Raw genomic sequence first — 15,202 nt, forward strand, 5'->3', positions numbered from 1 at the left:
GGTGGGGAACCATGCACCAGAGCTTCACGTCTGTAATTCTAACTATTCAGGATGATGAGATTTGAGGATGACGGTGTAAAGCTGAAGTAACACCATGGGACTCTTTTCTCCAGCTTCCCAGCAAAAAACCAGAAGTGGAAGTATGGCTCAAGTGATAGAGTGCCAGCTTTGAGTGAAAAAGCCAAGCAAGAGTATGAGGTCGGAGTTTAAGCCCCAGTACTGGTACAAAACAAACAAAAAACCCACAAGCTAAAGAAACAAAAACAGATCCCCTTCTTGCACAAACACATAATAACCCCCCACCCCCTACCCCTGCCCAAATAAAACCAATTGAGGATGATGAGAAAATTCTGGTGGAGGATTGTTTAATTGTATTTGCCTGTTAAACACAATGGTTCAAAGACAGTCTTATCTCATGTGCTAAAGTAGAAACCAGTTTGTCATTATAATGGAGTTTTCTACCAATATGGTATTTATGTATGAAATTTGTGATCTATTTGTTAGTACCTGTGTACCTTTACATAACAGCAAGGATACACTACATGTTTCACTCACCGTGACATCAGAAATCATATCATTTTTGTATGGAAATTACAGTGTGGTGGAGCATGCAAGGTGTGTGTGTAGTGGGTGTGTGTGTGTGGGACCTGAGCAAGGTTAGAAGCAGTTTCTCCAATGCTCTGACTTCTGTACCAGCACAGGCAGAAAGACAGGGAGGTGCTATCTCTTTCTATGGGGGGAAAGGGCTATGGGAAAAATGAAGCACACAGGTATCTTGTGCCTATACTGCATCTTCAGAGGGGATGTGATGGTTGGGGCAATAGCAGGAGCATGTGCTAAGAGGAAATGACCTCCATGGAGACATCTAGTGGCTATTTTGATACCCTTGACCATTTAAAATTCCTCTTTCATTAAAGGTGGGGACTGTAGGGCCAGAGCCCTACCCTTCTGGTTGTGAAGATAATGTGAAGTGTTTATCTACTGGTCAAATAAGAGAAAAACTTAGAGTATTGGCCAAGTCTTGCTAGGATTTTGTTAAAGAGTAACCTTAAAAAACTACAGTCTAGGTTCTTTGTATTTCAAGGTGATATTTTACCCTTCTCCTAATTCCTGTTTTATTGTCTTATACATTTTATTTTATTGTCTTATACAATTTGGAATTTCACATTTAACAGTGAACAAAGAAGACAGCTGAAAATTAAAGGGACATAGCCATAGTTTCTACTTGTGTAAAAGAAGACTGTATTCAATGCAAGCCTGAAGTTTTCTTACACTAGAAAAATGTTTGATTTTATGAAACTTAAATTTCAAAAGTACTTAAGAGACATAAGTGGAAACTAACTAGATAGCAATTGGGGCTCAAACTTTGGGAAGCAAAATCAGAACTTCATAATATTTTTTCCTCAGTTGGTTACATAAGAATCAGGAAAAAAAGATGATTAAAAGACACCAGCAGGGCTGGGAAGGTGGCTCAGTGGTAGAGCGCTTGCCTTGCATGCATGAGGCCCTAGGTTTGATTCCTCAGCACCACATAAGCAGAAAAAAAAGCCGGAAGTGTCACAGTGGCTCAAGTGGTAAAGCGCTAGCCTTGAGCTGAAGAGCTGAGGGACAGTGCCCATGTCCAGAGTTCAGGTCCACTACTGGATCCCCCCTGACCCCCCCAAAAAAAGACACCAGCAGAACTTCAAGCTTTAATCAAGGAAATAATTCCTACAATTGCATGCCTTCTCAACTCAAGTATGTGCCCATCCTCTGAAGAAAGTAGCAAATTACTTAAAATCTCAACTGCTTCTCAAGAAGGGTTAATCCTACCATTAAAGAATATATCAGAAATAAATTTACACAGTACATAAAAAAACCCCTCTTGTTTCCATATCTTGGAGTCAATAACTTCACATAGTACATAAAAAAATCCCTCATGAGACTGGAGGAAGATGGTGGAGGAGAAGCTGGAGGCTAAACAAGCTCTCACATAGAAAGCAGTTTTAGTGTTCCAGTGAACAATTTTAGGCTAGAAAATTACACCAAGTGGCCAGAGAGGGAAAATCCAGGAAGCTTGGTCAAGGAGACAGATCCGAGCAGTTGCTGGTAGCCGTGGCTGTGGAGGATGGGGCAGCAGCCACCGCCACCATACCAACAGAGAAAGTCCGGGACAAAGGCACCAGACACGGCATGTGAGCGGATTCTACTCACTACCAGCAAGAACTGACAAGGAGCAGAAATCTTTATCCTGCTGATCGCAGACCAGGGATGGCCCAGGAACTGAGAATTTGGTGTGAGTAGAACCCTGACGGAGGAGTGGCTTTCTTCACTGGGTAAACAGAGCCAGAGGCTGCCCCTCCCTATGGCAGCCTAGACAAACAATTGAAACTCAGTAAACATAAACCCTGAGAATGGCTCCAGACTGGGCTCTGCAAGTGTCTCAGGAGCTAGCTTCTCAGTGAAAAGCTACTGTTTGCTGAAAGGCCTCAACGCTACCCAGAACCAAGCCTCATCACAGCATCTCCAAACTAGAGGAGACAGCCATCTCCTTCTTTTGTGCTACTCAAAGCAGAACTCCCTCCCACTGAATTAGCCTGGGAGGAAGATCACAAAGTCCTGGGTAAGGCAGAGCTGTCTGCCTGCTCAAACAAACTGATTTAAGAAACCAATTAAGCCACAAGAAAACCAAACACCACAAGCAGACCAAAGACTTCACCAAGAGATTATTTATAGACACAGGGGAGTCCAAGGAAACCATAACTAATCAACTAAGTGATTTGAGAATAAACACTGAACACCAAATTAAGGAAGTAAAGAAGTTCATACAAGTTCTAAAACAAAGTTCCAACAAAGAATTTGAAGCCATCAAAGCTGACCAATTCGAAGGAAAGGAAATAAAAACAAAGTAGAAAGTCTTGACAGTAGAAGATCAAATCTCGGGGATTGAAGACAGCCTAGATATTATAGAGAAAGAACATACAACTATCCAAGACAAATCCAAGAAATATGATAGATCTATTAAACATTTGGAAGACACCATCAGAAGGCCTAATCTGAGGATAATGGCTGTAGAGGAGCACCTAGAGACAGAAGTTAACAGTCTAGGAAATTTCTTTAACAGGATCCTAGCAAAGAACTTCCCAAACATGCAAAAAGATAGGCCTATTCAGATACAAGAAGCTTTTAGAACCCCAAATAGACCAGACCAGAACAGGACATCCCACTGTCACATTATCTTCTACAGACCAAGGAAAGGATCCGTAAAGCTTTCAAGAAGAAAAGATCAATCATCTATAAGAATAGCCTCATATTTCTCAGCAGAGACAATTAAAGCAAAAAGAACATGGAATGATATATGCCATGCCCTAAAGACAAACAACTATCAACCAAGAATACCATACTCAGCTAAACTCTCCTTTATAACAGAAGGTCAAATAAAAACCTTCCATTGCAAAGAAAAACTGAAACAATATGTCTCTGCCAAACCAGCCCTACAAAAGATACTTAAAGATGTCCTACACATAGAAAACCAACAAGACCACAATAAAGGCCAAGAAACTGCACCCAAACTGAGAATCCAAGAACCATATGAAGAACCCAGCTGTCACAGCCCCAAAGAAGGTGGATAACATGGCAGGAACTACCAAACACCTCTCAGTCCTAACTCTCAACATTAATGGACTTAACTTTCCAATTAAGCGACATAGATTGTCTAGCTGGATTAAAAATCAAGATCCTTCTATCTGCTGCCTTCAAGAGTCACATTTTGCCCAGAAAAACAAATATATCTTGAAAGTGAAAGGCTGGAATAAAATCTACCACGCAAACAGTCCCCATAAACAGGTGGGAGTTGCAATCCTAATATCAGATAAAATAGACTTCAAATTTAATTAGTCAGAAAAGATAAAGAAGGTCACTACATATTGATTAAGGGATCTCTCCTTCAGAAAGATATTACAATTCTAAATATTCACCAAATAACCAAATCCAAGAAACACTACTTTCCCTTAAATCCCACATAGATCCAAAGACATTAATTGTTGGGGATTTTAACACACCACCACTATCCCCATTAGATAGATAAACTCGGCAAAAACTCAACAGAGAAACTGCAGATCTAAACACTGCATAAACTAGATTTAACAGATATCTACCGAATATTTCATCCAGCAACATCAGAATACACGTTTTTCTCAGCAGCACATGGAACATTTTCTAAAATAGACCACATTTTAGGCCACAAAGCAAACTTGTCCAAATTCAGAAACATTGAAGTTATGCCCTTCATTCTCTCAGAACACCAGGAAACAAAATTAGAACTCAACACCAAAAGCCACCAAAGAAAGCCCTATAACACATGGAGGCTGAACAACATACTGTTGACTCAACAGTGGGTCATGGAAGAGAATAGAAAGGATATTCAAATGTTCTCAGTTTCAACAAAAATGAACACACTAATTACCAGCTCCTCTGGGACACAGCAAAGGCAGTACTCAGAGGCAAGTTTATAGCTCTGAGTTCCTACAAATTTAATGAGACATCTGAATCTCCTTGGAAAAGAGCTGCAAGGGGACTGGGAAAGTGGCTCAGTGGTAGAGTGCTTGCCTTGCATGCATGAGGCCCTGGGTTCGATTCCTCAGCACCACATAAGCAAAAAGAAAAAAGCCAGAAGTGGTGCTATGGCTCAAGGGATAGAGTGCTAGCCTTGAGCTGAAGAGCTGAGGGACAGAGCCCAGGCCCAGAGTTCAGGCCCCATGACTGGACCTCCTCCCCCCCCCCCCCGCCAAAAAAAAAAAAAAAAAAAGAAAAAGAGCAGCAAGATAAACCCCAATCCAGTAGATTGAAAGAAATAATTAAAATTAAATCAGAATTAAATGAATTAGAATCCCCCCCCAAAAAATAGAAAGAATCAACAAAACAAAGAGTTGGTTCTTTGAAAAAAAAACTAACAAAATTGACAGACCTCTTAGCAAATCTTATCAGAAAAAGAAGAGAACACACCTAAATAGACAAACTCAGAGATGAGAATGGAAACATCAACACAGAAACAACCAAGATCCAGAACATTATAAGGGAAGACTTCGCAAACCTTTATGCTAATAAGTTTGAGAACCTGGAAGAAATGGATGATTTCCTAGCAAATATCGACATGCAAAAACTAAACCCAGATGAGTTAAGCCAATTTAACAGGCCCATATCAAGCATTGAAATAGAAACAGCAATAAGAGACCTCCCAGCTAAGAAAAGTCCAGGACTGGATGGATTACAATGGAATTCTACAAGGCCTTCAAAGCAGAACTCACACCAATACTCCTCCAGCTCTTTAATGAAATTGAAAGAGAAAGTTCACTACCGAACTCTTTCTTTGAAGCTATCATAACCCTCATCCCAAAACCAGGCAGGGACTCATCAAAGAAAGAGAACCCATTTCATTGATGGACATTGATGCAAAACTTTCAACAAAATTTTGGCCAATCGGCTTCAACAACTCATCTAAAAAAATCATACACCATGATCCAATAGGATTCATTTCAGGGATGCAAAGCTGGTTTACTATATGCAAATCTATTAATATAAGTCATCACATCAACAAGAGTAAGGATAAGAACCACATGATTATCTCAATAGATGCAGAAAAAGCATTTGACAAGATCCAACACCTCTTTATGATGAAGGCTCTGGAAAAATTAGGAATCCATGGAACATTCCTCAATACAATAAAGGCTGTATATGACAAACCTATAGCCAGCATTATACTTAATGGTGAAAAACTAAAGCCATTTCCTCTAAACTCAGGAATGAGACAAGGATGTTAACTCTCTCTACTCCTTTTCAATTTAGTATTAGAATGCTTAGGTACAGCAATAAGACAAATGCAAAAAAGGGAATCCAAATAGGGAAAGATGAAGTAAAACTCCCTCTTTGCAGATGACATGATCTTGTATTTAAAGAATCCCATGGACTCCACTCCCAAATTACTCAAGCTGATTCAAAACTTTGGCAAAGTAGCAGGGTATAAGAGCACAGCTGAAGTCAGAAAAGCAACTCCATTCGTAATACCCCACAAAAAAAAATACCTAGGAATTAACTTAACCAAAGAAGTGAAGGACCTCTATGATGAAAACTTTGAAACCTGAAAAAGGAAATCAAAACAGAACTTAGAAAGTGGAAAAACCTCCCATGCTCCTGGATTGGAAGGATCAACATCGTGAAAATGACAATATTTCCCAAGGCTATCTACAAATTCAATGCGATACCTATCAATATTCCAACCTCATTCTTCAAGGAAATAGAAGAGGCAATCCAAAAATTCACATGGAACAATAAATGACTCCGAATATAAAAATGATCCTTAACAGAAAGAACAGTGCTGGAGGAATATCAATACCAAATTTCAAACTCTATTACAAAGCCATAGTAATCAAAACAGTTTGCTACTGGCACAAGAAGAGACCTTAGAACCAATGGAATAGAATTGAAAACCCAGAAATGAACCCACAGACTTACAGCCACCTAATCTTCGATAAGGGAGCTGAAAAAATAGAATGGAAGAAAGGCAGCCTCTTCAGTAAATGGTGCTGGCAAAATTGGTTAATCACTTGTAGAAAACTAAAGCTAGATCCTTATATATCACCCTGCATTAGAATCAACTCCAAATGGATCAAAGACCTTGAAATAAAAGCAGACTCCCTGAAAACATTACAGGAAAAAATAGGAGAATCTCAAGGGTTCCTTGGCACAGACCAAAATTTTTTAATAGAGTCTCAGAAACACAACAAATCAAAGAAAGGTTGAACAAGGTCGCATTAAGTTGCAGAGCTTCTGCATGTCAAAGGACATAGCTAGCAAGATCAATAGGAAGCCTATGGATTGGGAGAAGATCTTCACAAGACATAAAATGGACAAGAGCCTCATATCTAAAATATACCTGGAACTCAAAAAAATTAAATCCCTCAACAACAAATCCTCAAAGAAATAACTGCCCAATAAGTAAGTGGGCTAAAGACTTAAAGAGAAACTTCTCTGAAGAGGAAATAAGAATGGCCAATAGGCACATGAAGAAATGTTCAACCTCTCTAGCCATAAAAGAAATGCAAATCAAAACATTGAGATACCACCTCACCCCAGTTAGAATAGCTATAATCAAGAATTCTAATAACAACAGATGCTGGAGGGGATGTGGACAGAAGGGAACCCTATTGCATTGTTGGTGGGAGTGTAAACTTGTTCAACCTCTTTGGAAACTAGTATGCAGGTTCCTCAAAAATTCCACATAGAGCTATCCTATGACCTAGCAATCTCACTTTTTGGCAGTTACTGGAATGATCACAAACAATACCATACTAAAGCTACCAGCACAACTATGTTTATTGCAGCCTTATTTACCATAGCTAAGATATGGAACCAAACCAGATGCCTCTCTGTAGATGAATTGATCAAGAAAATGGAATTCTCTGCCTCCATCAGAAAGAATGGCATTGCCCCATTTGTTAGGAAATGGAAAGACTTAGACAAAATTATATTAAGTACCCAAGCACAAAGAAACATAGGTCCCATGGTTTCCCTTATTTTCAATAACTAGTATATATCTGAGACAAGCAGAAAAGATCAGATAAAATGATGTTAAGCCAAATAAACCCCAAGATAAATACACACTTTTTTTTCTTTCTTGCTATTGTTTCTAACGTATTTATAAGGTACCACGTGATTTTTTTTGTAGCTTTATATGTCCCTCCCCCACGGTATACCCCTGTTGTCACTGTATTTGATGTTGGTATAATTTGGGGAGCGTAAGTGAAAAAACAAATTGTTTAAATAGGGATGTAGGTTGACACATTGCAACAATGAAATGTACAAGATGCTTTGCGGAAAACCGAACTTTACAATTTAGGCGGGATGGGGGGGTTGTGGGGGGTGCGCGATGCAGTTGTGGAGATGGGAGGGAAGAGATGGTAGGGGAGAAACAAAGGAGGAGGCCACAATGCTTGTACTCATGTACTCATTACCATGCTCATGTGATTGTAACCCCTCTCTGCAGTATTTTCACAATAAAAAACTTATTAAAAAAGTTTCATTGTCATGGGGCTTGAACTCTGGGCCTGTGTGCTGTCCCTGAACTTTTCATATCAAAGCGAGCACTCTACCACTTGTGCCCCAGCACCACTTCCGGTTTTCTGATGGTGTATTGGAGATGAGTCCCATGGACTTTCCTGCCCAGGCTGGCTTTAAACTGTGATCCTTGGATCTCAGCCTCTTGACTAGCTAGGATTACAGGCATGAGCCACCTGCACCAGCTCAAAAAAATCGTCATTTCTTTGTTCTGGAGTTCTTTTCGATTTTGTACCCTGTGTCTTGTATATATGTTTATCTGACTTGGGGAAATCATAAAATGGTGCGACAAAGGACAGAATGTGAACCAATGCATCAGTGATACTCACAAGACACTGTTTTGGAAATGAATTTTACAACTTGGAGGGGGGACTTGGGGGAGGATTAGGAGAAAATGAGGGAGAGGATAACACTATTCAACAAGAAATGTACTCATTACCTCACTTATGTAACCATAACCTCTCTGAACATCACCTTTACAATAAAATAAGATAAAATAATAAAAAAGAGTATACCAGATAACCTGCCATCCCATTTTGTAGCATCACATGGGTGATGTTTGGGTTCTACTAGGTACCTTGACTAAAGGAAGAGCTAGAAGTGCATTTGGAAACAGACCTAGGGGAGAGGGCTGAGTCTTTCTACACTATAGAACGGGAACTTGATTTCTTGGGGCAGGATAAGGGGAAGCTGATGAAGGGAAGAATGAGAGAGGCAGAGAGCTACAAATGGTTTTCATCTGTGTGGCCTGAGTTTATGCAGCACAGGTGGCATGCATTTGTACAATGTACATCATGTATATTACCTGGATCTTTGGGGCTTGTGTCTATCTATGCAGCCTACAGCTGTGGACTTATGGCTATGTGGCTTGAATCTAGTGGCCCAGGTCAATGCCTCCCCTAAATTTTGAAGTGGCCACATGTCTCTGCTTATCTTGAAATAAGGAAAGGGAAGAGCTTTTGTTGTCAGGGCTTCCTTGTGGGGATTGTTGGGAGTGGTACCATCCAGGAATGGTGCGATAAGCTAATGCAGGAATTGTCAATGTTTATTTACAAACAGCATTTGTTACAAACAAAAGTGTTTCTGTATACCCTTAGTGTTGACATACATACCCTAACCCATCAATTATGGGTAGACATGGATAATGGACACAGAGAATTCCACTGAGGATGGGCTTGGTCTCACCTCAAGTGTCAGGAACACTGAACTTCTGGCATGGAGAAATGCTTAGTTTCTTTATTGCTTAATTTCTAAAATGGGGAATCCATAACTTACCTAAAAGTCAATGGGCTGGATTAGTAAGTCTGTGAAGTATCTTTTAATTTGATCATATAAGTATTTTATAATTTTAGATTATTAGAACTGGATCATATGTTACTGGCCTAGTAGTTTTAAGGAGACAAACTTGGATTCAAATCTCTTAGCACTTTCTACAATGCAGTGCCAAGAATGCTACTTAATAGCATTCTCATTAAAATGTCTCATTTTCTGTTTTCTATTTGGTAAGTTGAAAATAGCTTATAAATTGTTATAGAGATAAAATGAAATGTTTGTAAAGCGAATAGCATGGTTTTTGGTTCAGGGACAGCTCTCAACAAGTAGAAAATATGAAACAACCACACCCATAACCATATGGCTTGAAATCAAATGGTTTAAATGCTTACAAGATTTTTCAGACAGAAAAATAAACCTAAGTAGGATATCCAACTCCAGGCATTTCAGTTTAGCAAGTTGGTACTGATGTATGAAATTGTACTGGAGAACCTATGTGGTTTAATAAACATTATTTCCCTTTATGTAGATAGTAATCTATCTGCACAGATTTATCATTTTCCTTTCTATGTGAAATTGAAATGTATGATTCCAAATTCATAATAAGAATGAGATAAAATCACTAGCCATCTTCAAAAATTGAAGTTGGGGCACTGGCTACTTCTCTAGCCTGCATATTGATGTTTATTCTCTCAGCTTTTGAAAATAGGTAAATATGCCAGTATGGTCCCTTTCAAAGTACCTATCAAGCTAATAATGTACTCACCTAATATGTTTCTTCCCCTTTGTCATAGCTGGAAAAGGGAATCACCAGCAGTTTGGCCAGATCCTGGATCCAGAGATAGTATTTTTGAAATGATTATAAACTCACAAGAATTTGAAAATGTCTTCTAGAGGAGTCCCATATACTCTGTCCAGCTTCCTTTAATCGTGAATCTTACATATCTACAGTACTCTCAAAACTAATGATGTTAGTGAAACTAATTAAGCTAATGTTTGAGCAATATGATTAGATTTGTTTTTGTGTATGTGAGCTTGAGCTCAAGGCTTATATGCTGTCTTTTAACCTTTTCTCTCAAGGCTGGCACTCTGCCACAATGCCACTGCTGGCTTTTTGGTGGTTACTTAGAGATGAGACTCTCATGGTCTTTCTGCCTAGGTAGGTTTTGAACCGTGATCTTCAGATTTCAGTCTCCTGAGTAGCTAGGATTATAGGAATAAGCCACTTGCATCTGGCCAGATTTTTTTTAAACAAGTGAAAAACTCTCAAGGCTAAAGGACATCTTGAATTCTAATGTCATCTATCTGTATACACTTCTCTTTGTTTCCCTGAACGATAATCCTGGATTACTTTGTTGTCTACCCTTTACTTTCAGAGCTCAGGTGGTGTTGTATTCACCTTTACTCTTTTTTTTTTTTTTTTTTTTTTGGTCAGTTGTGAGGTTTGAATTTAGGGTCTGAGTGCTGTTCTTGAGCAATTTTGCTCAAGGCTAGCATTCTTCCACTTTGAACCATCGCTCTTCTTCAGGGTTTAAAGTAGTTAATTGGAGATTTTATTTTACCTTTATTTTTGTTTCTGTTTCCCCCCTTTTGATGTTGTTTTTAATTTCTGTACTTTTTTTTTTTGGTCAAGGGGCTTGAACTCTGGGCTTAGGTGCTGTCCCTGTGCTGTTCAGCTCAAGGCTAGTGCTCTAACACTTGAGCCACAGAGCCACTTTTGGTTTTCTAGTGGTTTATGGGAGATAAGTGTCTCACGGACTTTCCTGCGTGGGCTGACTTTGAACTGTGATCCTCAGATCTCAGCCTCCTCAGTAGCTAGGATTATAGGTGTGAACTACCGGGGCCCAGTGATTTCTGTACTTTTTGTTTATAAGTTTATATGATTTGGGAAGGGGAAGTGTAGAAATGACGAGACGAAGGGTGAACTAATTCAGCAGTGATATTCACTAGACAGTGTGTTGAAAATGAATTATACAACTTGCAGGGGTGTTGGGAGGGAAAAACCCAGTAGAAAATGAGGGAAAAGATGACACTGTTCAAAAAGAAATGTACTCATTACCTGACTTATGTAATCAAAACCCCTCTGTACCTCACCTTTACAATAAAAAAAAAGAATCTCATTGGGATTTTTCTTCCCTAGGCTGGCTTGGAACCATGATCTTCATATCTCAGCCTCCTGAGTAGCTAGGATTACAAGTGTGATCCACTGGCTCTCACCTTTACTCTTACAGCTTATAAATACACCTGGCATTTAGTAGGTACTTTTGGCTAACAAATGACAAGTAGCTATTGATTATCGCAAAGGATTTTAGTTTTCAAGTGCATTTATTCAGGCTGTCTCTACTGAGAGTGGTCATCTCTCAGGAAGGATGATGATCTGAGCAGCATTCTAATCTTGGCACTTAAATTAGTTGTCTTGTGACAAGGCAGCAAATGTCTTTGGGTCTTGCTTAATTGTATCTACACAATGGTTACTGTGAAGATTCAAAGAGGTAAATTTTTTATTTATTGTGAGAATACTGTACAGAGGAGTTACAATTACATGGTCAAGATAACGAGTACATTTCTTATCAAGCATTGTTGTCTCCTCTTTGTTTCCCCTTCCCATCCCTTCCCATACTCCCTCCCTTCCCCCCACCCAAACCTCCCCCCATCCCCCACCGAAGTTGTAAAGTTCGTTTTTCGACATAACAACTTGTACATCTCATTGTTGCAATGGATCCACCTGTATTCCTAGTTAAACGATTTGTTTTTTCCCTTCCCCTACACAAATTATACCAACATCAAATACAGTGAAAGCATGGGTTATACCGTGGGGGAGGGACATATAAAACAACAAAGAAATCATCTTATAAATATGTTAGAAAAAATTGCATGAAAGGAAACCCCCCTAAAAAAAATTGAATACTTATCTTGGGGTTCATTCCCCTAACATCAGCTTATGTGACCTTTTCTGCTTGACTCAGACATACACTAGTTATTGCAAATAAGGGAAACCATGAGACCTATGTTTCTCAGAGGCAAATTTTTGCAATAAAAATCCTAACACAAGGACTCTGGGAGGTAGATAGGGCTTGGCATTTGATTGCCATTTTGCACACTAAAACTCAAAGTGGCTCAGTTAATTTGCCTATTATCAGAACTAGTACAAAGTACTTCAGCCAAACACTTTAGGACAGGTATCATGAGTCACATGATTCACATTTCCCAGGGAAAAAATAAAACAAAGCATCATAGAGCAAGGCAGAGCCAACAACTCCAAGTCCCTAGTATTTGCAGAAACTCAAGACTTAGTCTACACGTGTGCTTTTTAGTGTTCTTTGCTCTCTGGCTAGCAAATCCTCACTTAGGCAGGGCCTGGGTGATGGGTGTTTCAGAAGTCCCTGGCAAATGCCTCCCCTTAACTCCCAGTCAGCACAGGTAGTCAATTGTCTTGCTAGCAGCTTTATGCAAGCATATCCCCTCATCTCCTGTGGAAGGTGTGGGATGGGGAAATTTGGATCTCTCCATTACTCACTATATTATTAAGTTTTCTTTTTAAGTCCAAGGGGAACTTAAAATGTAAAAGATGGAGGCAGTATGTTCCACTATATTCTGTGTAGAGAAGAATTCATTGACAATAGAGCACATGCTATCATGGAAAGTTTAGTGCTGCTAAAGTTCAAACTGTCATGATCATCTCTGTCTTGAGTTCTTCACCCTGGAAGGCCTTTGTAGCAGTGTTCTTTTGCCTTATTTAGTCTATTCAAATCATTGAGGTGAAGTAGGGGATGGTAAAATTGATTAATGATTTACAATAGCTGTTGATGTCAGCTGTCAAAAACTGGTACGTTAAGCATTGGATTATATTTATATATGTATATCTAGTTTTTGATGTTGGTTTGCAATTTGAGTTATTCCCCCTAATTAAAAATGAAATATTACAATCAAGATTAGAGATGGAGAAAGCTATGACTAGAATATTTTGGGGAGATTCTGAGTAGCTTCTCTGTTTTGATACTGCTCCCCTCCCCCCAGTTTTGACCATTTAGATGAAGTTTACTTCTTTACGAGAGGTAAAGAGGAGAGGAGAAAGAGGGAATGAAACACTTTGGTGCAGTACATGCTATGAGAACAAACAGATTTAGGATTGGAAGCTATCTTGAGACCTCCTTCAATAGAATATCTTAGTGTAAATAAAATCTTTTCAAATTTTTAAGAGATGGAGGAATATAAACACTGTGAGTTGTAAAACTGGTGAAGCTCACATCCCCAGGATCTGATGGTATAAAAGGTACACAGAAACTTTATTTTCTAGGCTTGGCTCTCACTTTCTCATTGTTCATGATCTAAGAAACATTACTTTCTTCCTACCTGAATAATAGAATTCAAATGAGGCTTGATGTATAGTCTTTCCTTTGAATTTAAAACAAGATTTTTTTTGAAAAAAAATCCATGGCACATATAGAGAAAGAAAATTTGTCATTATAGTAAGAGTATATTAGAACTTTTTGTGGGTGTCTATGTTTCATTGCTTTGTTTTATCTTGTTTTTCTTTTAAGGAAGAGTGAGAAAGCTTTTTGAAGAAAGTTAAATGGTTGACTCTGTGGGGCTGCATATCCATGATATCAAATCACAAAGGATGGCAGAGTATTACAACTATACAGACTCTGAAACAACTCCCAGCACTTCCCCAGGGGATCTCAGTAAGTAGACATATCCCCAGGCACAATTTCTGTAAGGACTGCTACTCCTTAATTATTATAACACAATGGATTAAAGCAGTAAAAATTGGTTATTAGGAAGTATAGTTTTATATGTTATGTTAGTCTTGCTCAATGATTGACAATGACAAGATAGCCCAGCTTTTACTACAAATACCAGAAACATACCAAGAAAAACAATTCTAAAGTAAGATTTCAGTTTTATCAGAATATATACTTTTAGCTTAAAAACTTAAAGCTAAGGAATGTAGGTTATTTCACAAAACATCAAGGTATATAAAATTAGATGCTGAGCATACTTACAGTATTTTCCAATCATTAAGATGTAGAAGAAGACAGAACCAGATGTCATCGCCTTCTTTTGGAGCGACTGATTAATGGAAATGAATAAAATGTGGTCTTGGTTTCTGAGTAGTGTGCAGCTCCCGGCCGTGTGCTATTTTCTGTCTGCAATCTTAGCAGCTAGAGAGCAGCTTTCCCTTCTGCCTCTCCCATCCTCCCTCTCTCTCTCCCTCTCTCTCTCCCTCTCTCTCTCCCTCTCTCTCTCTCTCTCTCTCTCTCTCTTTCTCTCTCTCTCCCTCTTATTTCTTCTCTTCCTTTTTGCCTCTCAGGATTCATCCTCCCTGCCCTCCTCCTCTCATAGTCTTAATACCCGTACACACACACACACACACACACACACACACACACACACACACACACACACACACACACACACACACACACAATGCTGATCAGGGAGGAAGTTTCAGGCAGAGAACCCATGGACCGTCCATTTATTCTAAATATTGTGTTTCCATGTCCTGTGGCAATCTACAAATAAAGGTGTGTGTGAACCCTGACAAACATCTGCTCTGCTCAAAGTCATACTTTGAGAAGGAATTGAGCTAGAGGTAGATCTCAAACAAAAACAATGCATTGTATTTTCCAATGACATGGGCTAAGAAAAGAACAGTACTACACAGGCACAGTATATTTGTGGAATAAACATAAAGTACAACTAAAGTTTAAGAGTAACTACTATGGCCTTTATGTCTTTTTTTTGGATAATGTAAATAGTAAGATATAGTCCAAAGGAAAAAGTACAAAGGAATAAGTGTAAGGTTTGCCGGAAAGGAAACTGGTTCAGGCAGAAA

General features: G+C 39.0%; 1 protein-coding gene across 6 annotated transcripts in view; it reads right to left on the reverse strand.

Moving 5' to 3' along the window:
* Rxfp1 (relaxin family peptide receptor 1) overlaps positions 1-14,556 on the reverse strand; it is a 132,612-nt gene extending 118,056 nt beyond the window's left edge. For 5 of the 6 annotated variants that reach the window (XM_070012298.1, XM_070012299.1, XM_070012296.1 and 2 more), the window contains exon 1: positions 14,370-14,433. Coding sequence is in view for 1 of the 6 variants with exons in the window: in XM_070012297.1 (XP_069868398.1) it covers positions 14,370-14,418 (49 nt within the window). In the remaining 5 variants the exon portion in view is untranslated. Of the gene's footprint in view, positions 1-14,369 lie in introns of all 6 variants that reach the window. The other variant, XM_070012297.1, reaches the window with a different exon arrangement.
* Between the last annotated feature and the right edge of the window lie 646 nt (positions 14,557-15,202).

The sequence above is a fragment of the Dipodomys merriami genome, unplaced genomic scaffold, assembly GCF_024711535.1.
Source record: "Dipodomys merriami isolate MVZ:Mamm:240054 unplaced genomic scaffold, mDipMer1.0.p SCAF_9, whole genome shotgun sequence".
Taxonomy (NCBI): Eukaryota; Metazoa; Chordata; class Mammalia; order Rodentia; family Heteromyidae; genus Dipodomys; species Dipodomys merriami.